Below are 26,080 nucleotides of genomic sequence, written 5' to 3' on the forward strand. Positions count from 1 at the left end.
GAGAGGCTGTGCCCTTTGCCCCTACTCTCTCCAGCTCCCAGCAGCTGCATTTTGCCAATGGCATGATTAAATTCTGAATGGCAACAAAGCCATAAGGAGCAATGTAAATGTAAAAGCAAACTACCACAACTGATTAGCAGCAGTGGATGCAGCAGCTGACAGGAAACAGCCATCAGGGTCTGCCTCTTTTAGAGCTCACTTGGTTACTCCACACAAGCCAACTATGCAAGCAATCTCCCTTTTGCACTGTCTTTTGTAGAATGATAAAATAAAGAAATAATTTGAAATGTTACCACAAATCATTCATTTTAGCCTAGTTTGTTACTGGTAAAATACACAGCATTTCTCACGAATGAGCAACAGGTTGTTGTTATTCCATAATTTGATCCATTTTAAGAGTTGTTCAGACTGTTTTGTGAGAGTAATCTATTTTCATAGATTAACAGACTGCTGCAGAAATGGTATACTCCACCACTGATCCTTCCTCAAACACCAGTGCAAAATGACATCGAGCTGCTGACACAAATTCTAACATATTCATGTTCTAAACATACTAAAAGAGAAAAAAAATCCAAGCAACTTTTAATGGGAGTCTCCAAAATGGCAAGAGATAGATCTCAGAACTGGCTTATGGCCAGTTTTTGATTGGAACATATCAAATTTCATCCTTCTATATTCTTATAATAAGGAATGAATTTAACATTGTAGGAATTTCACAGCTGTGAATAAATGATTGGGCTTTGCAAAATCAGTGGAAATGTTTGCCATCAACTCTAAAAAATACAGTAAACCCAGAAGTATACCCAGAATATAGTGAGTATTCTCTTACGACCAAAGTGCCATTCCCTTGCTGTTCTGTATATTATTATATAACAATTATTTTGTTTAGTACTGAACTGTACATTTCCACACACTTTACCTTACAGCAGGAATGTAAACAGACAGTGGTACCAACGGCAGTAGGAATAGTGATTCAACGTCCATGTCCCAAGAAGCACAGTACCATAACACAGCACAGTCAATCTCCTCAGTTCGGTCCTTGTGCAGCACTTAGGCTGAGTGACTCAGACACCACACAGCAATGTAGTGCACCACACTAAATTACATGCAGGCAGAAAGGACCTATCACATGACTTTGGCTATCAGTTGCATAACATGTTTAATTGTTGCTTTCAGAACAAATCAGAAGCTAGGGCATAAGTTATTCTGTAACTTTAACATGTGAATTGATAGCAGGCCACAACACAGAACAACTTACTCTGCAGCTCAGGGATATAACAGCAAAGTAGATAAGCAAGTGATGATCTAATATTATTTTTCAGATGCCAAAGGAAATACATTAGGATTAAGTTTACTTTAAGGCTACAGGCATCATTTACATGCAAACCCAAAAGTAGCAGTACTTGAAATATAAGAGTACTATAAAACACTAAGCTGGATGACAAGTGAAATATAATACCTTAAACTGACCACTCTCAGTTCCCATTTCTTTTGTTTGTGGCTTTCTCCCCCTCTGTCCCTGTGATCTCTTGTGCCCCAATTTCCCATTTTGAGTATTACCATTTTATTACTGTTGAGAAGAAGAAGAATGTAAAGAAGAGAATAAAAATATATACACTGCTATTTGAGAAGCACTGCTAACGTGGATAAAAATGCTCCACCAAGTCTCTGAAATGAAGCAGCATGCTCTATGTAAAATATAGGAGTGTACAAAAAAATCAGCTATGACACACTGTTTGCATTAAGCGATTTCTGTCCACATATGCACTCAAGGAAGTCAATCAAGACTTTCAGTCCTACTGTTTTCTTATTGCCTTAATATCATGGTATAAATCTAGTATTCTTGCCATTTCCTATATATGAAAGAAAACTGAAAACCTCAGCTCCTTTATACTTTTTCCATACTAATCACCTGAGGATTGAAATCTCCACTTTGAGACTCTTGCTATTCCAGTCAATGGAGTTAAAGGTAATTAAAATAGGTAGATGTTCTTTCTGTTTCAGAGTGAAGGACACAGAAAGTTTGCTTTTGGTTTGCCCAAACACTGCTGACCATTCCCAAGCATCAGAATTCCTATGTTCTAATCCTGGTTTTGGAGGTTTGGAACAAAGGTGGCTCCTCTGGCATTCAGACCTTTCTTCCCAAACTTTTCAAGAAAAAAGTCTTTTGTCTTCCTCCTTATGTAACCCTGTTTCATTCTTCTTGCTGAGACACTCTAGGGTTTTCAAGGTATTACTCTATTTTCTATCTTTTGCTACTCTTCTTCCTATGTTCAGAGATGACAGCACATAGAGAGAAAAACATCAACACTATATTACATGTTTTCCCCTGTGGCCTGCTCCCAAGAGTTCTCCTGTACACCAAGAGAGATTCTCATACTTCATGGGAAGCTGGTAGATAAGCACTTTCTTGGACAGAAGCTCTGCGTCAGGGGACAAACTAAGCATGGGGAGTACTTACTACCTGCAGGTGACAGCTTTCTCAGTTTTATCCCATACAAAGAGTAGTTTTTAGGAGGATTAACCACAGCAGACTATACTCCAGTAAAAAGTGCTACATAAACCTTTTTCTTATAATTCACTGACATTTGTCATTAAGAGCCACATAACAGTTTTCAAGGTTCTGCTTTTATCCCAGATCCTTCAGGCATAAAGCCACAGAAAACCATTCTTCTCAAATAGACTATGAACATCAAATTATCCATTTAATAAGAAAAACATACAAGCAAAGGTACTGGGTTCTTGCATAACAGTGTAGCAGCAGGATAAAGTCAATGCCCTTATGAAGAAGCTCTGAACACAAATGAAGTTGAACTTAGAAATGTCAGCCTTTGAGGGGGAACAGATAAGAATGGCTTACTAATGCTACTACAAGATGTTGGACAACCAAATTTATTGATGTTCAAAAAATGTGTCAAGGCAGGAGAAGCATATACTTTGAGTATTGAAAAAGCTATGAATAGGAAAATTGGTGAAGTGGTATCATTTTCTGGGAACCCATGAATCTGCTCCAGCCACTCTATTTCACTCCAAATAAAGAACTGGAGGGAGTGGTGTCCTTTTTTAGTAAATATTTTTTCAAAAATTATCCCCATAAAAAGGGGGGAAAGAGAAGAACAAGCATAGATAAGCCTTTTAAACACAGAAGTAAATTTGGTCACAAAACACCAGGAAGAAATTTTGTTTGAGGAGAGAATAAGAAAGAAAGAGAGGGAAAGTGATTTTGCCTCAGTTTACCAGAATAGAAATATTATTCTCTACTTCAAGGCTCACCAGTAAGCCCATTTTCAAATAACCAAAATACATACACACAGAAAGAAAAATAAAACCCGTTCTTAGATTTTCATTTGTTAAAAAAGAACAAACCAAAACAACAAACCAATAACAAAAGCACAAACCACAAGACATGCAGTAGTTAGCTTTCAGGCTAGTTAAGAATTAGGGTAAAAAAAATATTATTTTGATGAACACTGGATAGTTACTATGAAGTTTTACTTCTGATGTTAAAACTTAACAGCAGACATAGAATTCCATAAAATAAGGCAAAAATAAAAGTCTTTTGAATGCTGCTTGTAAGGATTAGCAACACTAAAACTATTTTTATACTAATCTGAAATGCACTAGGCAGATTACATGCTATAGCTCCTTTAGAGAGGCTACTGATTTCTCAGGAGTTCCATTTAAGATAATTTCTACTCATTTTGATGTACTGTGTACATTCTGAGTGCATATATATTGCGAAGTCCAAGTAATTTTAATGTTTCAATCTTAGTACACAAAATATATTCCCTTGAATTTATTTCCATCTCCCTCCAACTATACTGTGTTTTTTTAATTTTACCCCCAGGATCTCTTTTCACTGATGGGAACAGGTCACATTTGTAGAAGGGTTGCACTAACAATCTTGCTTTGTATGAAGAGCAAAGCTGCAAAAGCAACTCTGAATTTAGATAACAAAAAACTGTTCTGCACTTTAAATAGGTAAGAATGAGAACATACTAAAATGCCAGACAAAATAAATAAATAACCTTAGTTTGTTAATTTCCCTCTTGGTTAATTAACACCTATAAATGACCTTTACCATTGACAAGTCCAACTTCATCCAGAAAGTCAAGGTTTAAGAACATCTATCCAAATAGGATTGATTACTGATTACAGCATTGTGAGGAGCACAATTCAATCTGATTTTTTTTTTTTCCTTTAAAGGCTGGAACTGCATTCCTGAGTAAGCTGATGTGACTGCCAATGAGGCAAAATGCAGAGAGCCATTACACTATAATGTTGATGTTACCATTTCTACATTTATCTAAAGCACAGAACATATATCATTTCAGGCTGAAATTAAACCTTGCCAGAAATAATTTTTCTTTATATTGTTTGGAATTAAAAACATATTGAATTGATCCATTAAGAAAATTCTATGCTCTCTATCTTTGTGTTTTTCAGACTGTGTCTGCATCCTTAGGCAATGAAACAATTTTTACAATTGTAATAAAACAACTAAGTGTTGACTTTAAGTTAAGAAAATTGTTGCTTGAATGACTAAATACTTCAGCAAACACAATAAATCCTTCTAATTTTAATATACAGATCAACTCCATGCTTGAACAGGTACATACATTTCACAATTTTTCATATGTAAGTTTGCTTAAACTTATTTCAGTTTTAGTCTTCTGCTGAGTGTTTATAGAGCAGGTCTGCATCTCCAAATTTTAATATTCATTCAGTCAAAAAGCATCTACCCTTAAGCATGGAAACTAAAAATTTGCCATTAGAAAAACCAAGTTTATAGTACAAAGTAGAGCAGCAAAGTTATTCTCCAGCAAGAAATACTACTGAAGCACTTATCTGTATTTCAATGAATTTCAATTGAATTGACTGATAGAAGGCAAACCCATGTGTTTCTTGCTTATTTCTGGACATAGGAGTTTCAGTCTGACAATGTAAATTGAGAATCATAGATCTCAGTGTTTGCTTTCTCCCAAGGCCAGAAGACAACAGCATCATTGAACTAAATTCTAAACGAGCACATGGTACAAGAAAATCTTAATTTTATTTGTTTCCAAAGAGCAGCAGAGAGAAAAAATGTGCCATTTAAAACCAGTCTCAAACAGTATTTGAAACAATTCTTTCCTAAAGTAGAAGAGGAGGCATACTTATTTCCTCTCAAGTTTGCAGCAATAGCACAATCTATCAATGTAATTTCAATTTCGTTTCAGCAAGTAAGGTACAAAAATTTTTTTTTAATGTTCAAATCTTCAATTTCTCAACAGTAATATATCTTCTAATCTCAAAGACTATTTTAGACTTCCTTTGCCCTCTTTTTGGTTCCTAATGCTACATACCCTACCTAACATGCAATTGCTACTATCAAGCTTGAGAAAACACAAGAAGATTCCCAATACACAGAGGAGGAATGTACTGACTACTGTTTGTCTACCTTCTGTAAGGCTAACTAGCGTGAAATATCACCTACAGGCAGCGTCTCATCTTGCAGAAGTATGCAAACCAATCTCCCCCCATGGTAGAAAAAAGTACAGAGACAGTACAATGCTAACTTCACAGAAAAACACAGTTAAAATTAAGTGTTAAAAAATGATGACAACCATTTTTTACACTGCAGTACCACATTTTATCACTTGCTCATCTGTGACAGCCTTAAGTGTTTTTCTGTTTTCAGTTCCCAAATGCATCCTTACTGGTCATGTTACATGTTGGCTACTGCTTTAAACAAGGTTGTTCAGTCCATAGAGAAGAAAACCTCATGCCAGTATTACTGCTGAAGAATTGATACACACAAGAATCATTTACACATTTAAAGATTAATTTAAAAAGACAGTTGACGCAGAGTTGACGCAGCTGATGCAGAAAACAGACCCTAGAGAAAGTCTTCACCTGCTCAGTTTGCGTTCAATGTCAGTTTGCAGCATTAAAATCTTTTACATTTTTAAGACATTCTACAGAGCAATTACCAAGGCACAGGCATTTAAAGCAAGTAATTTTACACATACTATATTAAACCTCATTCTTCACATTTACTAGATTCCAATAAGCTAACTATGATACAAAGAACTAAATGCTTCCAAGGAACAAATGAATACACATATTTAGAATGCTGAACATCTTCATAGGTCAGTGACTCCTGGAAAGGCCTTTGGACAACTACTGAGTACAGTTTTGTTAGACGTGCATCACCTCATTTATCAATGGCAGATAAAATGCCACTTAAAAGCATGATTTCTAAACAGAATAGAATAGACTATTTCTGTTGGAAGGGATCTACAGTGATCATCAAGTCCAACTGCCTGACCACTTCGGGGTTGACCAAAAGTTAAAGCACGGCATTAAGGGCACTGTCCAAATGTCTCAAACACTGACAGGCCTGGGATATCAACCACCTCTCCATAAAGCCTGTTCCAGGGCTTGAACCACCCTCTTGGTAAAGAAGTGCTTCCTAATGTCCAGTCTAAATCTCCCCGTAAGTGCTCCTAAGCTAATTATTTTAGATAGTATTTAGATAATTCAATATATTCTAGATTCTATTATTTGGATTTTGTTCTGTTAAGTTTGTGTATGTTCATGCGTACACAATATTTTGCTTCTTAGTGCTTCATGAAAATTTTAGGTTTATTTAGGTTCTCACTGAAGATGACAGAACACAGCATTTAATTGTTAGCAGCTCTAACATTAAAGGTGATATATGCAGTAGTAAGAACCATGCTGCAGCTTGTCAACATGCAGCTGGATCTCTTTGCTCTAGGTTTATCTGCTTCCTAATCTTGCTGATGAAAATTTGGAGCAACTCTTTTAATATTAATAATAATTTTGAAAACCCTGGGGAAATTTTAAACACAAATCCTTTTATGCTTTATCATAGCTTCTGTGTGAAATATTCAAGCAAAAAATTTTTAACAAACTTTCAATAAAAATCTCATACAACTCTCATCTCATACAATCTGCTGAATTGGGGTAATGCATGTTACGTTTATGCATACTCCCCTATCAATTTACCATATTAATTTAATTTTAAACACTTGTGAGAATTATTTATTAGTCAGAAGTTGTTCAGAATTCTTAAGAGAAAGATTCTATTACTAAAGGGCTCATCTTTGTATCAGATGGAAAATAACTATGTACCATAAACATTCCAGTTCCATTTTACTCTATTATTTTAAAATGCATGTTACAAAGATTAAAATAATAAATGGCCATTTTAATCTACGTAATGGTACATATCACCTGTCTCTGTCAATGAGACATTTAAAAGCATCTCTTTATTAGAAACACAAATCAATACACTCAGGGGACTGCAGTAACTGCTTCAAGCAATTTGTATTATCATTTCATTCTTGATGTTCCTACTCAGAGCAACTTATTATGAATGGCGTGAAAATGGCAACCTGTCACAATTGATTTTTTTTCTAAACCTCTTGCAATAATTTTTTCCTTTCTTAATATAATTATCTTCCTACTAAACACAGGTCTAGGTTGTAAGATACAGCCCATAGCTGAAGTTTTATTTCTTTATAATTGAGGGCTCTCCCCAACTTACATTAGAAACATTACCGATTAAGTGAAGAGCTATTTGCCTTGTTTAGAACTGAAAGAACCTTGTCCAGAGGGAAGCACTCAAACTTCTGGTATCTTTTGGACAGAAAAATCTCTTGACAATGTTTTCATTGCTTGCAAAAATCCCTGAAATAGTGTTCTGTTCTGGGTACTGAATGGAATTTCACTTACTGTGTTCTATCTTCTCTGGAACCCAAATACACTTTAGTAGTCTGTTATAAACACTCCTGAAAACTACTGTGTAGCTTTAGCCAAATACTTTACAGTAAAATAATCTGAGAGAAATGAAGTGAGAATTAATATTTAGTTATGAGACAGAAGTACAAAATTATGAAGATGCACATTGATACTTTGAAGACAAATGCTTCCATTAGTACCTGTAATGCTACAAGCTAAAGGAAGAATAATTTTACTTCCAAAAGGAGACTGCAGCAGAATTCACTTCTTGTACCAAAATTCAAATCAGTCCAGCAACATGAAATACATCAGAGCAAGAATCTGTAGATTTTTGGGCTTAGGTACATCTGTGTTTAAGTTTTATGAAAACAGAAGTTGGAAATCCCACAGTAAGACTAACTTACCTTATTTTTTGGATTGGATGTGTTCATTACACTTCGTGTTTCCTTGCCTGTGTAAATAACAACACCAATTACAGTTCCTGAAAAACAAACAAACAAACCAGAAGTAAAACAGGTGTCTAGTAAATAAGAGAAAATTTGCTTGAATTAAAACTTGCAATAATTTACAGTTCCTTAAATCAATTGTATGAAAAAGCCCAAACACTTATGAGTAGTACTGTGAATGCTGTTTTTCATAATTGACAATGAAAGGATCATCATAACTTCTGTAATTAACATCCATAAAAATCATTACACGCTTTCCTTCTTTTTTATGGAAACAATACTTCCAATGTAACTGGTTAAAAATCTGTATTTCAACTTAAAATTGTCTCCAACTGTTTTCAGAAGTTAACACACAGCATAAACAACTGCGCAAGGAATAGAAAAATGAGTAAAATGGTGCTGAATACATCACACACAAACGGCCTACTATCTCTGTCATCTCCAGTGAAAATCTAGTTCATCCTATTAATCACTTTGATAGAATCCGATACAAAAATATTCTTCTGTTCATTAACTTATAAAAATGATTCCCAAGTTTCAATTACCTTTTAGTCAATTTTTACAGGATGATACAGGAAAATTTGGCTTCAGCATCACTAAATAAATTTTTATAGTAAAGAAAATTTTAGGGGGTTTATTAATATTCCACTATAACACTTTCTTGCATAAAACAACCCCCTTATTTCTGTTACTTTATCAAGTGATCTGAAATGGCTTTATGGCAGTACAACCAATAACGTGATTTTTTTTTTGGAGGTCATTATGCTACAAAGAAATAATTAATGCAACTTGTCAGAAATTCCCTGCTCAGAAAAGTTTTAAAAAAAAAGTATTATATGTTTGTCTGACATTAACTTGTCTGGGGCAATCAAGACCACATGCAAGATCTGCTACTGGTCTTGCAGGTAATACTCAAAGAAAAAAAGATGACAGTTAAAAGACGTTGGCATTAAAGAAAAGAAGTTTCATTTACTCAAAAATAAGACCGTGTCCTGTCCCCAGATGGCAATTAAGGTCTATGCAGCTGCTCACTCACTTCTTCTCCCACAGTGTGCTACTGGTAGGATGGGGAGGAGACTCAGAAAAAAAAAAAAAAGAAAAAACTCTCCACTTTGTGGGTTGAGATAAGAGCAGTTTAATAACAGAAACAAAGTAAAATATAACAACAATACTAGTAATACTAATTATAATATTAATGATAATAAATACTGTAATAAAAAAAAAAAGAAGAAAAACCCCAAGAGAAACAAGCGATGCATAGTACCATTGCTCACCACCTGCTGACTGATGCCCAGCCCATCCCCTAGCAGCGATCAGCCCCTCCCAATCAACTCCCCCAGTTTTTACACCGGGCATGAAGCTGTATGGTACGGGATATCCCTTTGGTCAGTTTGTGTCAGCTGTCCTGGCCACACTCCCTCCCAGCTTCTTCTTGTGCAGCTCCTCCCTGTCAGAGCATGGAAAACTGAAAAGCCCCTGGTAAGCACTGCTGAGCAACAACTACACCATGAGTGTGTTTTCAACATTAGTCTCACACTGAATCCAGAACACAGCACTGTACCAGTTACTAAGAAGAAAATTAACTCTCTCTGTGTCAGCCAAAAAAAGAATGCAAACAAAAACTTTGAATCCACACACAAAACATCAGTATTATACGTTACACCTTCTGGACACTTAAAAAATGTTTTTTCTATTATTTTTCTCTCCATACTAAAGCTTTTTCTTTCAATTTCCCTTGACAGGATAATTTCCCCAAAGCTAGTCTGCCTCTGCTGACAGTTTCACATGCAAATCTACACATTAACATATATGTAACATGCCCCTGACACACTCAAAATTTCTCCAATAGTCCATTGGTCCATAATTTCTGAACTTGACTGTTCTCCAACGAATGCCCATACATCTCTTTTGGGCATTTTATTTTGAAGTGATCCTCAGAACTGACCTCTGCCCAACTGTCACAACGCACTGGACGATATCTTGTAGGAAATCCCTTTTTGCACTCTCCAACAATCTCTGCCTTGGTAGCTCTTTAGTTCAATAGAAGTTGGGGAAGACTTCTACATCCCAGATGGCACCTTTCTGCTAAGTTTCACCTGGCTAGGCTGCTGCAGCTCAGGAAAACAAGCTGTCTTACTTGTCTCATATTTTGTTCCTTGGAAAGTCGGTTTCAAAGGTCAAAGTCAGATAAATTCCATTTTGAGTACTGAATTTAGAACAGAATTTTGGTTAGATCTTACTAAACTGCTGCTTGTACTAAGATATTCATCTTAGATTTTAAACTTTTGTGGTATTAGCACCATATCAATGGTAAATCAGGGGTTCCTTAGACCTGAAGTATATTTGTGTAAGGAATTCCAAGCCTAATTTCAGTTTCATCCCACAGTGGTTGCACCGGGGACTGTTGTGTCCTATACAAAAAAACTGAATCCAGTCTGGGGTTCCTGGAAGCATAGCTGCAAGCCTGGGCTTACTAAAAGCAATGACTCATGTATTTTTATGTATAGGGCCTCCGCAAACTGGGTCTCATGTCAGTTGAGCAAATAGGTAAAGACAGAGTGGTTAATGAAGGATGGAGAAGTTATGAGATACCACTAGAATAAATATGTGGGCCTGGGGGGAAAAAAAAAGCAAAAGTGGACTAGTGAAGAATTAACACACACAAACAGGCATACTCTGAATCCACTGTGTGATCATACCAATTTTTGGTATCTCCCAAGCACTATGTGAACCATATAAAAACTAGAGTGCATGCAAATTAATTAAAATCATGTGTAGGACTTGGCAGAAAATAGTGCTTTTTACAGCTGTGCAGTTATACAAATTGTTCTGATTTTATCTAAAGTAACTTTGTAAGACTGACACCTGCTGAAATGATGACAAAATTTCATTAATACAAATGTCCTCTTAATAGGTATCTCAGCAGGTTTCTCAGAAAACTGCATTATCTTCTTATCTTCTTTAGCATTTGAACCACACTGATCATTACTGCAAATGGAGAACAAAAAGCTAAAGTCCATACTGTAGTGGACCTTTTGAGGCTTTTTAAAATTTAACCGCTGACTTTCCTCTATCCCTTTCTGAAAGGAAACCCACCAAAGCTTTCAATAAACACAAACATCACAGTCATTGATGCCACAGGCACAAATGAACTGAAAGATAAGTAATTTAATTAAAAATAAACTAAGAGGTTTTCAGAATACTTGATGGTTTAAATTATTTGCTTATATTTAAAATTCTTTCTCCGGTGACAGCAGTTTTTCAAGTTTTCACTAATCAAAATTTCCTTTCCTTCAGGCACTATTGTTAATTCCACAGTGATACTATGAATGACAGGCTCTATACCTTGCTGTTACCTTTTTGAAACCCACTGAGGTATTGCCCATAAGTGGAAAAAGTCCGAATGTTTTTTCCTATCTCACTTATTAAAGAATAGCAAAAGGATGACTGCATGCTGTGTACTTGAGAAAGGCTTTTGATTTCTACCCGTGCCAGAGGCTTCCAGTGTGATCCTGGCACGTCAGTGTTTGTGTTTTCTACGGTCAGGATAAGCATCATACACACGGTCACCATATCTCTGTCAGGGCTTTGCAGCAAAAGGCAGAAAGGAAGCAGTGCATATGTGATAGTACTAGGAATCTCACTTTAGATATCTAAACTATCAATTCTGAAACTAGAACAACTGGGGATATATTAGGTGTGGCAAAATGGATTCCCTCCCCCCCGCCCATTTAGCTCACTGTATTAATTTGTTTGATCTAAAAAAGGATGTTCAATATTTTATTCTTTAGTTGTTTGACATTACATGATTTTGTTAAACCAATTTTTATGGTTCCCAAAATTCAAAAAGAAAATAAAAATCTGAAACTATAGCAAATAGTTTTCTTGTCATTTGTACTGCTCTACTCAATAGGTGTTGGTGTTGGTTTTTTTTTTCCTGCAGAATCCATTATTGTTGTATCCTAATAATTTCATGAGCTTTGGTAACCTGCATTCAAGATACTGTTGATAAGATTCCTTGAAGCCTTTATATACTTAAATTTACTGTTACTGCTCTGCAAAAATATTGATTTGTGGTCTCTCTCTTCTAGACCTGTCAGGGCATCAGCAACCACAGCTCAAGTTTTCTGACGTACTCCCCATGCAATTGCCCAAACAGTTTTCCCAGCCTGACCTTGACCCTCCATATCACCTTGACAAATAGCAATTACATATATCTTGGAGACAGTGGGCTCTCCAATTTCATGCAATGGTGTTTACGTAATACCTCGAAGAGATTATCAGGAAATTCAGCATTTATTTAGTCACTGAAAGGAGAATCCTCTCACCCTACAATATGTCCTATGCAAAACCTTTTTGAAAATTAAATAAGACTTTGTATCTGCAACTCAGCTACATACTCCTTTCCTGGACACCAGTGATGTAGCTCTCTGTCTCCACTCCTGCAATTGACAGCATCAGTCAGTAGTATGTCCAGATAATCACACGGGTTGACCAAGAATGCTTTGTCACAACCTACAAGGGGCTGGCAAGGACAGAACAGAGTCCCAATGGGTCACACATTTGCTTGGCTTAGTAACAGATGATGTCCAGGCTGCTTAAAGAGCACCAAAGGAAGCAGCCTTCCAAGCTAGACTGCATTAAAAACTATCATACTGAACAGTCTTAGGTTAAATGAAGAGATGTACAGTAAACATTGCAAGGTGGAACTCTACCCACTACCAACTGGACACAGGCTATAAACCCACTTTCTTGAATCCAAGTGGCGAAGTAATGGAATATTAGACTTGCACACAGACATGGTATACTATCTGGTTAAAAAAAAATCAGCATGTAACAGAACTGTAAACCTAGGCACTAAGGAGACTGAAATAAGATGCAACTGTGGGTGAGGCAAGGTAGCTATCTACAGAGTAGAAAAACAGTGCAAATTTCACATGCTATGGGCTTTTTATTCTGTTTTCATGGGAATCCAAGTGGCGCTCGTCCGCAGAAGTTGTCCACAAGCATAATCTTCCATTAAATTTTTCAGATATAATCAAGGACTGTGATAGATCATAGTAAGGGAGGAGATGCAGAGGTGTCTGCAAACCTGTGTAGGCAGAGTCCACCTTTGATATCCTGCCATGGCAGGTATAAGCAAGGCAGCCTATATGTGTTTATAATGCAGTCAGGTAGTGACAAGTGTTTTCATTCAGATTTTCAGTTGTCACAAATCTCGGAAATTCAATTATTAAGTCTACTTTTAAAAAAAATACAAATTTAACTAGCTTACAATCAAGTATCCTTAACTTAGCTATGTACTCTCAAATTGGAAGTGGGATGAAAACAACTGAATGATACATTGTTATCAACCAAATCTAGGACATTTTGACAATCTGTTAGATGTTTTGCCTTACAGTCTTTCTCATGACTACATGCACAGTGCACCTTACAATTGTCTTAACAGATAAGCAACAGACTGAAGACAATAATTTCCTACCTTTTGTTAAAGGCCTAATCCTACCAAATGCTAAAATTACCTTCACAGAGGTGCTGAATAATTCTTAAGATCCAGATTTATGATGCCATACAGAATGAGGAAATACCCAAACAGAATTCTTACATGCTTAATAGCTGCAATACTTACATGAGAGAAGCACGTTACCACGGTATTAAATTGTAGGTAATACATGAAATAAGGTTAAGTGAAATGCATCATATGCCAAAGTCCAGGTATAATTAATGTCACAAAAATCAATTAGTGAAGGAATTATTTTTCTCTAGTACCTTAATTCAAGCCAACTTCTGTATGCATATCAGGACACAATTTTTAATTTCTTGATCATGCTATTTTTCCCTTCAGAAGGGGTTGCAGTCTTGAAGAGTCATTCAATATTTTTTCCTTTGTATCACTCAGTGAGTTTGCCCTGAGTCTCCCTTAGAGTCTTATTCCACTATTCAAAACTACGCTCCAACAAGAGAATTATCTTTTCTTGTGTTTTTCTACTGCCATTATTAATGAACTTAAGTCCTTCATAAGTAATTAGACTTTCACAAGATCCCTCAGAAGTGAAAAATCCTAAGATACCCTAAGGTACAAATTTTAAGGAACACTGTTTTCATTAACATGGGTGACAACTTTAGATGGCAGATCAAGAGGCCTCAGTCAATAGCTACAATTCTAAACAAAATCACCTATCTTGGAAATGAAAACATGAACAACTTTCAATTAAAATTCAAAATTACTAATTCAGAATTAGTGAGTTTGCAAATGCATATTTTTGAGTGTAGTTTTCCCCTGTACATAGATTTGAGGAAAGCAAACTCAAATATGCACAGTATTGAAATTTATAATTCATGAGAAACACCTTTTCAGACAAAGTTACAGATCTTGGCTACGTAAGTTAAAAATCTAACTGAGGACAACTTTAGGCACCCATTTGACAGTTTTAGAGAGAATAGTTTTCCAGTGCAATCAAGCCAACAATACTAAGGATCAAAGAACGTGACTACCTTTTCAGACTCTGGAAAGGAGTGCTCGGTCACAGATTCCTTTGCAACCTTCTCAAAATTACTTTCCCACAGCCTTCTGGCAGACCCCTCACTGATGTAAGACGTCTTCATAGTAGGGACTAACATTATAATTTAGGTGGAGACCCTTTTTTACTTTCTTCCCCCCTCTCTCAGCTTATGTTTCCAGTTGTTCCAATTCCCCATGTTAAATCTTAGTTCTTTTTAAAAATCATTTACCAATTCCTTATTCTCAGTCATTTTGTGCAGAATAACCACAGTCCTTTTGACTTTTTTTACATAGAGCAAAAGTGAAAGAAAATAAATTTCTAAAAGAAAATAAACACTGCAATGGCTTGAAGGCAAATTACAGCATCTAGGAAATGTGAACTCTTTATAATATCTAGGACATATATGAAACATTACTAACATTTAGATCCTATTATTTTAAAATTAAATAATTGTATAACTGATCTATTCTTTCTGATTAAGATTTTGCCTGAAAGAAGATTTTAAGCATGGAGTATATAAAAGAAAAACTCCTAACAAATGCAAAACCACTCTTGCTTTTTAGCAAGAAGAAGCATCCACAGTGCTTCTGAGAGGACCTTACAACCTGAAGTTTTAACTAAATCAAAAAGGTCAGTGACTTCAGTGGGGTGCAAAGGATAGCACTACTGAAAGAGCAAAATCTAAGTAAAAAACTCCCAAAGCTATTAAGGAGGATTAAAAACGCATGAATATATTTTGAGTAACATGATGAAATCAATGAGAAGGCAGAAAAGCAAGAGTTTAATAGCCTGGAAGATAAAGACATTTTACAATGTGAAATATTAATGGCTTTTGAAAAACAAAGATATGTTTCCACAGAAGTTTTTAGATTCATTATCAGCCTTTCTATTGCAACACTTACCTGAAGCAACAACAGTGCTTGCCCATAATGTATTTTCTATGCTTAGGCTTTCATGAACTGCAGGATCACTGTCTTCCTGTTAAAAATATGAACACCTAATAAGTAAATCACCATCACAAAGTGTTAAGAACCATGCCAAACCATCTGAGTAACTTGCACAGGATGCTTGCATCCTTATATCAATCACTGTATAACAGCATTCATTGCACATAGTTTGTCTGTATACACACAAATAATTTTCCAAAAAGTGAAACAGTGATTGAAGTTCATACTACTTAAATCCAACTATATTCAAAGATCTAAAGTAAAAATGTTTTAAAAGGAACATATTCTTTTCTCAGATGTATCAAACTGCAGAACAGTTTACTGTAGCAAGCAGTTAAAGGGAATTATGAAAGTTAACCACCAAAAATTAATACCCTGTTCTCTATTTAAATAATCTATAATTCATACAGTAAGTTATGGTCATCATCATTTTGTACCTGATCAACATGATATCAACTTCAGGGAAGAATATTTAGACTTCTAAAAACAAATGCAGGCTTTTGTTGTCTTACCACACACTTACAAACTATATATTCCATGGGAAAATACTTCCAACAGAAAATTGATTCCATGATTAATTTAAACTTTCTTTTTTTTCCCCTCCCCTCTCTCCTCCCAAGCAATAATGATCCACAGATTGTAAACAATCTCTCATAATCAATTTGGAGCATGTACAGATTTGTTACTCATTAGCAGCTGTGGAATGTGCTGTTTACAACTACAGGAAACTTTAGGAGGTAGAATAATCAGGTGTATTTGATCAAATTACAGATTGTGCTAAACATATTGCAGGAAAAGGGGATGACTGATTTACGAAATTACACAATAAATTCTACAAATTGTCAATAATCAAAACCTACATCTATTTTTCATCTCTATTTTGAAACGACCACCAAACACAGTATGAGCTGCATAGAAATTTCTATTTCTAAAAAAGAAAAATCTCAAACTAAACAGATATGTTTTTGTGCGTACTTCAAAAGACCCCTACATAGCAAGGAAACTACAGCTCTTATTTGTCTTAAGTGAGGAAAAATCATTGTTTAAAAGGCATAGAGAACCATTCTATCAAAAACAGAGGGAAAGAGAGGGAGAACATGGAGTCAGTCCTAAGAAGAACACCACAAATTTTGAATCAAGACTTAAATTCTGATGACCCTGAGATTAGCTCAGTTGGTGAAAGCATGGAGCTAAAAATGCCAAGGTTGCAGGTTGTATGCCTGTACAAGCCATTCACTTAAAGAGTTGGACTTGATGATCCTTGTGGGTCCCTTCCAACTCAGAATATTTTGTGATTCTGTGAAGAATCATCATTGTTCTATAAGATTAACCTTAAATTAAAAAAAAAAAGAGAATTATTTTTTAATTCTTACCTAAGGAATTAATACTGCAAGAATTATTTGCTTTACCCCTAACTCATAATGCTTAGGTTCCTGGTTTGATTTACAGTTGTTCCTGAATTATTTGAATTCTGGGATTATTTCGGCCTTCTGAAAGTCTCATTAAGCAGTGTACAGACATAAGTCTAAAAAGAAATCATCCAAAACCGCAAGTTTTTCCAGAGGAAGACATCACTTACATAGTCAAAATACCAACTGTGGCAGCTTGGGGCATGGCAGTCAGTGCAGAGAGTGCCATCTATATACCACTGTTCTATACCTATAATGTTGAAACACAACCATATCCAGTGGTAAGTTTTCACATGAGGTTTCAGCATCTGTTTCTACAAGGTTAGAAATTGGAAACAAACTGGTCATATGTGAGTTGAAAACAGTTATTAAATTTTTTCATTCCTGTCATGGGCTTTTCAAGAATTGCTGAATCTAACAGGACAACTTTCCCAAAATTCTTTCATATCAGCCAATGCGGATTAGCCACTCGTGACAAGAGTGAAAGGCTGCCACTTTCAACCCAAATGGTGAGCCTGGCACCAAACAGGAGTCTTAATTTCACATGACTTGCCATGAGATCCACAGATTTTTCTCAGTCAGCAACACACATGCTAACCTTGATTACTTCATATCATCCACAAACTGTTCTGCATAGTTCAAATTTTTTCAACTTGCTTGACTTTTACAATTCTACCTATCATCAGCTGACAAAGTTTCCACTTAAGGTCTGCTGGGTTGAATTTCATTTGGCAGCTCTACGTTTATTGATCTTTGAATTCTGAATTAAATTCATTACCAGAATAGTGCAGTTCAGTATTGTATTTAAGCTTCTATACAGGCTTGTTTTTTTCATCCGTGTGCAGTATTGATCATAGAGGTTTAAACTGTCTACAGTTCTTATTTGGAAATTAGTCTGTAGCTCTTGCATGTGCAGAGAAAAAGGAAAGATGAACAGTAAAATAAAAATTGAATATATGCTACTCCTAGTCCTGAATTCTTAATATAACTGACCAAAGACCATGACAAATGTCAAGAAGTCATTTAAAAGGTGACAAAGCTACAACTTATTACAAATTTTTGCAAATAATGACAGAGGCCTTTGAGTCTAAATACCTAATCCTTGAGTGAACCACTGAACTTCCATTTGACCTCTTCTAGCTCTGTTCCTGCCTGATAGGATCCAGCACAACAAGACCCACCAACTTCTGTAGGAAAGCGGAATACACATTAGTTTACTTGCACCATTGAAAGAGATTCCTTCCCCACACCAATCCCACAGTTAATTCTTCTGGTTATGTTCCTTTTACTGGCATATATGTTTTAAACAGGGTCAGATTTGGTTCTAACCATGTTAGCTCCCTAGTCAGGTTGCCTGTATAGCTGTTTGTAAAAGACAGTATCATTCCCTTCAGTGGCAACATAAAATTAAGCCAGATTGAAGTGAGCACAACTACTGATTGCTTCAAAACAGGCAATTCTTTAACAGCAAATATGAAGCAAAAAATGACTCAACATTCTTCCTGCTAAAATACAAGACTTATCCAGGAAAATGCACATAATTAGCCTCAGGTCAGAGATTCTACTCATAAATGAATACAGCTACCTGCATCAGGTTTTTCATCTGTATTGGAAAAAATGATATATATTATATATATTATATATTGTATAGTTCTGTATCATAGGAAAAAAAAAGGTTATTAAAGTAGTTGAACTAAACTCAATGAAATTCATTCTCCAAGATTCCTATTAGACTATAAAGAAATAAGACATTCCCAAAGTAAATGAAGAGATTGAGGTGACATCTCAGAGCTGCAATATAGGAGAAATTAAAGGAAAATATTCTTAAGGGAATGGTGAAAGAAGAACCCAAATTTAAACAAAAATCAGCCAAGGTTAAAAGCAGAAGACAGAATTTCCATGTTTCTACACAGAAGCAATAAGCAAAGGCTAAATAATACTCGCCATGCCAGTACACACTGATGTAAGTACTCTACTCTTCAGGCTCCAACTGGTAAAAGCTGGGTTAAGAAGTAGGGCTACCTTTTACTGCCTTTCAACAGACGTGCTTTTCTCATGCTTTTTCAGCATTGATAAAATAGCTTCCTAATGTATCAAGCCTACAGAGGAACATCAGACAGAAGAGAAACTCTAGTACTTACATCTGTGTACATCCCTGTCCTGTGCATCACTATTTAAAGATAAACTCAGTCAAGACATGGATGATGCCCTCAGAGCAAATAAAACAATCTGACAAATTTTCAAAAAACACTACTTTAGCTCATTATCGTTTCCTGACAGGTTGTCCAGAAGAGGTGAGAGGAAGAGAGAAATTAATTTATGCCATTATTTAAAGGCCAGACATGATCCTTCCTGCATGTTCATGCAAGGACACATACTCACTTTCATGCACTGACTGCATGTAACACATTAAAATCCATGGAGAACAACAAAAAACTTCATATGAAGCTGGCAGACATCAATAGAGTACAGCAGAGCTTTTACAACTCCTGACACAGTTACACAGGTGTACTGCAAAAGGTATCTACTGTCAGCTATCAGGTTTTTTGTGGCTGTATTTCTCACGGAGAAGTACTTAAGAGAATTTGCTCCCTCATAAAAACTCCAGCGCTGTGCATCTACTTTTCTGGTTTGTTTTATGGTCACGCACTTTTTGAAATTATCTAAGTTTGTCTTTTACACTGTTAGTACTCTGTCTTCATAATGGGGGAAAAAAAAGAAAAAGAAAAATCAATGTGCTATTACCCTGTCAACCTAGCCTTGCAAGAATTCTTTGAACATCAATGCTTAAGTAGAAAAAAATGTATGCATTAGCATCACTAAGCACACTAATTTTTTTACTTTAACATAAAATAGAAATTAGATGCAAGAACTGATTTATTGTAAGAAGCAAGGACTCACAGCAAAAGTAGAAAGATAAATCAGTAAACAAGTGTCCTAAAACATTTTGCAGAATGTACACCAGTACAAAAAAAAAAAACCTTCTAAAAATATCTATTATGATTCACTGTGAACCAAATGCCCTCAGATCATTGCACACACAAGTTCAGTTTAAACTGTCCTTCCTATGGAAGCTTCCAAAAATATATATATGGAAACCTGAAAGCATAAAATTCATCCCCGTTATTTACATATATCAGAATGTTTGAATCATACAGCTCTTATTACATGTACAAACAGAACTCACAACAGGGAGCAACTGTTTAGTGATGATTTCCCAATGTCTCGATTACATGTACCAGAGTTGTTAAAAGGCTCTGAACAGTTCAATTTATATTTAGGAAAGTACACACTTAGTCACTGGGACAGGAATAACATGAATTTACAGCTGTTAATAGAAGTTTCATTTGGACAATTGGTCAATACAAGGCTTAACTAAACACTGTTGCTTACTGCTTTAGAAGGTGTGGACAAATGACATTTACTTTGTAGGCAGCATGAACTATGTAACTGGTACAAATTGGTCTTTGAGAGCCAGCAACTGCAATATCTCATTCATCAGTGTATTTAGAATTGTGAACTGGAAGTCCAATTACAGAACAAAATCTATTACCAATCTGAGTCATGGGTAAAAACCCCTTCTCTTTACCTCCACAGCAGTTAATTCTCTCGAATTATTTTAGAAACAAACTACCAAGAGAAATGAGTCTAACACCACTGAGTTTGGCTAAGATAAACAGCACTATCACTATAGGTACTAACATAATGCTACAAAACTGTAAATCGATTTAAAAAAAAAGAATTACTACCTATTAGGACACCCTGCTTTAAAGGGTCAGCTTTAGCAGGCCACCTTTTGAAAATAAAAGAAAGTCACAGATATTATTGCATTGTTATTTTCATATTCAGTTTTGAATACAATTATTTCTGGAGAAGAGATTCAAAAAAGCCCCCATAAGTAGCTTTTAGTTTTATTTTACTTTTTGAGAAAAATGAACTTTGGAAGAGAACTACCTTTCCCTTGAACAGAAATGCTGCTAAGCAAGGCACACTTTCATTGCACACAAACTAGCAATTGCATTGTATCAGGCTACTGATATTGTTCAACTTGTCAGTTTTTGACATATGTGAACAATACATCAGATGCCTGGAAATAAACTATACTGCCTTCAAAAGCTTTCACGTAAAAAGATTATGGTGATGTCAACCAACAAATATTCAACTCTCAGATTTTGCTTTTTTCAGATACTCTTTGTATTAGCTTTCTGCAATACATGTTTAAAAGAATATCTTTTATATGAAGTATAGCCATGGCAGGAACATGGACAAAAATATTGCAGTAAAGTCAAGGAAAGATCTGATAAAATGTTGACACTAAGTGTAGGTTTCACTTACATTGACAAATGAAAGAGAGAAGTAGAACTGTATTTACATACACTACCTACCCGTGTGAAGGTACCCTCAAAACTGTGGATATCCAGCTGTGGCTTCTGAGCATAAACATAAGCATTGATCGAAAAGAGATCCTGTAAAACAGATTAATGTACTTACTATTATTTAAACTTAAATTTAATCACACATTTTGAAGAACTGGCAAAAATTCCAGACCCCCATTACCCCATCCCAAACAAAGTTCATGCAATTTTTATCCAACTAAGAAACATGCTGGTTTTTTCAGGACATCTTGTTATAGAGGAACCAGATCCAAGATGATACCCTAAATGTGTTGATAGTTCAAACACTAAACTTTTTCACATTTATAACATGAGCTAGCCATTTTATACAATTCATTTTCTCTTAACAGCCCTGTTTTAATTAATAATAGTGTAATCTTAAAATATATTCCATACATTTGTTCTTTTAAAAATAAAGTGGTTTTTTTTTCATTTTTTTTTAAATGAAACTGGAAACAAAATATTTTTCCAGAAAGGACAATGCCATCTGAATAAAAGAAGAAAAAATGACACTGATTCAAATTCTCTTAAATGCTCAAGCACCTCTGTGAAAAACCCAAGAGAAAACCTCATCAGCTTCTGGAAAGACTGGCTACATCAACAGGATTACTCAAGTGTTTAAAGTCAGAGACACCAAAACTACTCTGATAAAATTTGGTCTAGTATAGGTGGTGGCACTAAGAAAAATAGGAAACTCTTCAGATACTACAGTAGCAGGCTCTATAACTAGATGGCAGTTTGGTATAAACAAAAGAAGGAAAAAAAAATCTGATCATTGTTATATCTTAAGAGCTGTCCCTAGAGGTCCAGGGAGGTTCACCTTAAAATTCGGAAACAATTATTTTGTTGGGTAATTGTTCTAAAACATCCACTTCCTACAGAAAGAATACCACAGACTAAAACCCTGATACAAAGGACTTTCTTTTCATCATAAAAGCAAATTTTTGGTGCTTTTTAGATGGTCAGGACCAACAGCAGCTAACAGATGTCAACAGGAGTTGACCACTCATGCATGGATCCACAACAATCCAAATTCTACTCTGGAGTGGAGCACGTGTTTGATACCAAGTCCCAGACAACCTAAGAATACTGACATCTGATAAAATGCAAGAGTGTCTACCTTTTCACTGTATGTAGCATCTATTTGGGTTATCTCCATACTTCATTACCAGATGAATCTTGCTAAAGGCTAATCAGACACTACCTCTGGGCAGAAAATTACATGGTTACAATACCCTGTTCATGCTAGGTAGAAAGTGCTGTCTTCAAAAGCAGAATTAATTTTACGGCCCCTTTCATGGACATATAACCACACATTGGCTCAAATGTACTACTTTTAAAAGTATGCCATTACTTTTTGTCCATAATTTCAAATGTAAGAAAAAATAACTTTGTTTCAATATTTCACAAGTTGAACATTACAAAGATTAACTAAGGGTGCAATTGTCCACCTATATTAATGTCTTAAAGCCTGACATGTTTATATCCTTTAGTTTCTCCAATGAAATGGGTAGACTGATGAGTATCATTATTTTTCTGCTTTTCCTTATCAAAATGAATGTTTTCTTGAAATCTAATGTACGTTTATCAAATGTTTCACTGTAGTTTAAAAATGTGTAGCTCTATAAATACTGAATTTGTATTTATTTTTATATTTTGCAGGCAAGACATCTCTCATTTCATAGCCTGCAAAACACACACATACTTCGTATTTCATATGCTTTTTAAAATATGAATCAAATCTGAACATTAAATCTCATAAATTCTCTTTATCTTAAGCCACTGGCTATTTATTGTAGTCTTTCACATGAAGTTCATTCATTGAATCCTTGTTCTTCCAACCCACTTTCAACGGGTTCACGAGAAATAATTCATATGAAACTAATACACATGTGGTGTCCTATATCTTCATCATTCACTTCTTTCCAATCTGTTATCACCTACAATCTAGCTAATCCAAGCTATTATGTGCTTTATTACACAAAGAAAAATAAAGTCTCTCAGTAGTGGATAGTACAGAAGAAAACTAATACCACACACATACTCATATATAGAATAAAAACTGCTAGTGAAATGCGTCAACTTCTTTCTTTTCAAAGAAGACCTTAGTGGAAAGCAACATCAGAATAAAAGAAAGCAGAAATATCCACCTTTTAAAGTTTATTGGCATTTGTACAGTAATATATTTTCCTGGATTCTAATATTTCAATTTTCTTCTACTGCAATGTTCTTCTTTGTCATATTTCAAATGTAAAAATTTCTATCTATTTCTATCTTTGGTGTCTTTTTATGTTTTAGTTCCCATTTTGTATTTCTGATTTAACACCTAACTTTTCATGTTTTCCTTTCTTTCTTTTTTGAATTTCAGCTCTGAAATAAACTTACTTATCTTTCTGAAAAACTGAAATCTGCACATTCCTTACACATTATTGGCATTACTCTGGAATGCCATAAATTAGAACTGGTAGAGTATTCCAAAGGTGCACGCTTTTTTCGCAAAACTAAAAACATAAGAAAAACCTATGCTCTGAGAGAAATGTAGGGTGGTAGTTCATTGGTATTTCATTCACGAGTAGCAGAAAGACATAAAAGCATATTACATGTGCTTATTAGATTTCTGATATAATTCTTTTCATTATTAGGGTAAAGAAAAGAGTTAAAGGCTTTTTTTTTCTGTAGGCCAGTGCTGTGTCCTCTGGACGGACATTGTTCTTAGATGAATAAAACATAGGAGTTGAAGTTTTATAATACAAAGAAAGAAAAGTCCAAAGAATGATACAGTTACAGAAGACAAATTACCAATTTGAACTACAGCCAACAAACAGTAAAGCTTGTTATAATAATACAAAGATGTTCCTTCGCCAAATGCTGCTTTTCCAGTAGTAGAAGCTGTGCATTATCTCAATTTCTTGAGAGAAGTCATAAGGGTGAATTTAACAAGGAGACACCGAGATTTGTACACAACAGTACATGTAAATATAATTTCTGCTCTCTAGGTGAGAAGAATTTATCTGGTTAGGTTATATCATTGCTTTCCCTTATATAAAAGCAGAGAGAAGGAAAATAATCTTAAATAAAGGATTTGATTATATTGTTTTAAAATTATTTTTATTAAAATCACTTTTATTACTTTTAAAATTACTGTTTATTAACAATTTAACTAATGAGGGACTTGATCTTTGTGAAACTCAGATTCAGGAAAGAATTATTTTCATACTTTAAGCATTGAACTGCTGGTTCTCAGAAGCTAAATAGTTCTTCTGATACCTTCTATGGAAACAGTATTCTACATCTAAAATTACATTGTTTTTAGAATACAATAAGGGCAAATGACCGCAGTTATTTTCTTACTCAAGGATACAAACCACATTTGGGTGGGAACTGTAACAGTTCTAGATTAAAGAAACTATATGAAAGATTTGAATCTTAAGTAATAACAATTATTCTTATATAACAGTATCGAGATTTTTCTTAAAAATTTCTATGCATTTAATTATCTCACTTGAAACAGTAATGCAGAAGAATACATTTCATCCTTCTATACTGAAAATCAGAAAATTACTTGATCATGGTACAATAATGAAAATGTTTTCTTTTGCATTTCACCATTTAAGAAATCACCATAAACTTATCAATAACATAGAAAAATCTCCCCTCTTAGGTCAAGGGCAACATTTGTTCACCTTACTTAAAGATCATTAAAATACATTCTTAATCATAACATGTAGTTCATTACAAATAAAATTGCCTTTGGTTCAATAAAACTAATTAAATGTAAATGGTATTGTTTACTGCTGTATGGATCTTCTGATATAAATCAGCAAGTCACCATTTATTGAAAATTACAGTGACCTCATTGCTGTTAATAAATATAGCTGATCACACAAGCTACAGAAGAATGCCTCAGAACTCGTCCATCACCAGAACTGTCCCACCCATAACTATGAAATTGCAAGAAACCTAATCTAGGTGTTACAATATTTGTTGCACAGCCATCATTAAATGACTTGCTGAAATTTTAATTCTCTGATCACATTAAGTGCTTTAGAAAGACAACAAAATCTGTACCGATCGTCTTGGTGGTGTCATCTGTTCTTTAAGAAAAGCTCTGAAAGTCTGCAGTTTTGTTTATTCTGGGTGTCACAGTGGGTAGGGTTACAGCAGTGCTCTGTTGACACGGCTGACAGCTTGTGCCAGCAAAAGATATTCACCCTCTTGCCTGTGAAAAGAGGTTGTAGCAAGGTGGGGTTCAGTCTCTTCTCCCAGGTAACAAGTGACAGGAGCAGAAAAAATGGCCCCAAGTTGCACAAGGGGAGATTTACATTGAATATTAAGAAAAATTTCTCCACAAGGGTGGTCAGGCATCGAAAAAGGCTGCCTAGGGAAGTGGTGGAATCACCATCCCTGGAAGTGTTCAGAAGGCATGTGGATGTGGCACTTGTGGTTTAGTGGTTAACATGGTAATGCTGGGTTAAGGGTTAGACTTGATGATCTTAGAGGTCTTCTCCAATCTTAATGAGTCCATGTTTTTACATCTGATAACTAAAGAAATCCAAACGAGGGACAATTACAGAGAGTATATTCTGTCAAACATGCAATCCAATTGTTTATAGTCTATTTTATGCTCAACTTGCC

At 35.2% G+C, this 26,080-nt stretch overlaps 1 protein-coding gene across 2 annotated transcripts in view; it reads right to left on the reverse strand.

Moving 5' to 3' along the window:
- The window catches only part of ATP9B (ATPase phospholipid transporting 9B (putative)), a 157,456-nt gene that overhangs the window by 63,690 nt on the left and 67,686 nt on the right, over positions 1-26,080 (reverse strand). For both annotated transcript variants that reach the window (XM_039379105.1, XM_039379104.1), the window contains exons 9-11: positions 21,437-21,517; positions 15,598-15,673; positions 8,151-8,227 (exon numbers count right to left, since the gene is read on the reverse strand). In XM_039379105.1, the coding sequence (XP_039235039.1) occupies positions 8,151-8,227; positions 15,598-15,673; positions 21,437-21,517 (234 nt within the window). The remainder of the gene's footprint in view (positions 1-8,150; positions 8,228-15,597; positions 15,674-21,436; positions 21,518-26,080) is intronic.

The sequence above is a fragment of the Pipra filicauda genome, unplaced genomic scaffold, assembly GCF_003945595.2.
Source record: "Pipra filicauda isolate LSUMZ 115617 unplaced genomic scaffold, ASM394559v2 scaffold155_size1731166_pilon, whole genome shotgun sequence".
In the NCBI taxonomy this organism is placed as follows: Eukaryota; Metazoa; Chordata; class Aves; order Passeriformes; family Pipridae; genus Pipra; species Pipra filicauda.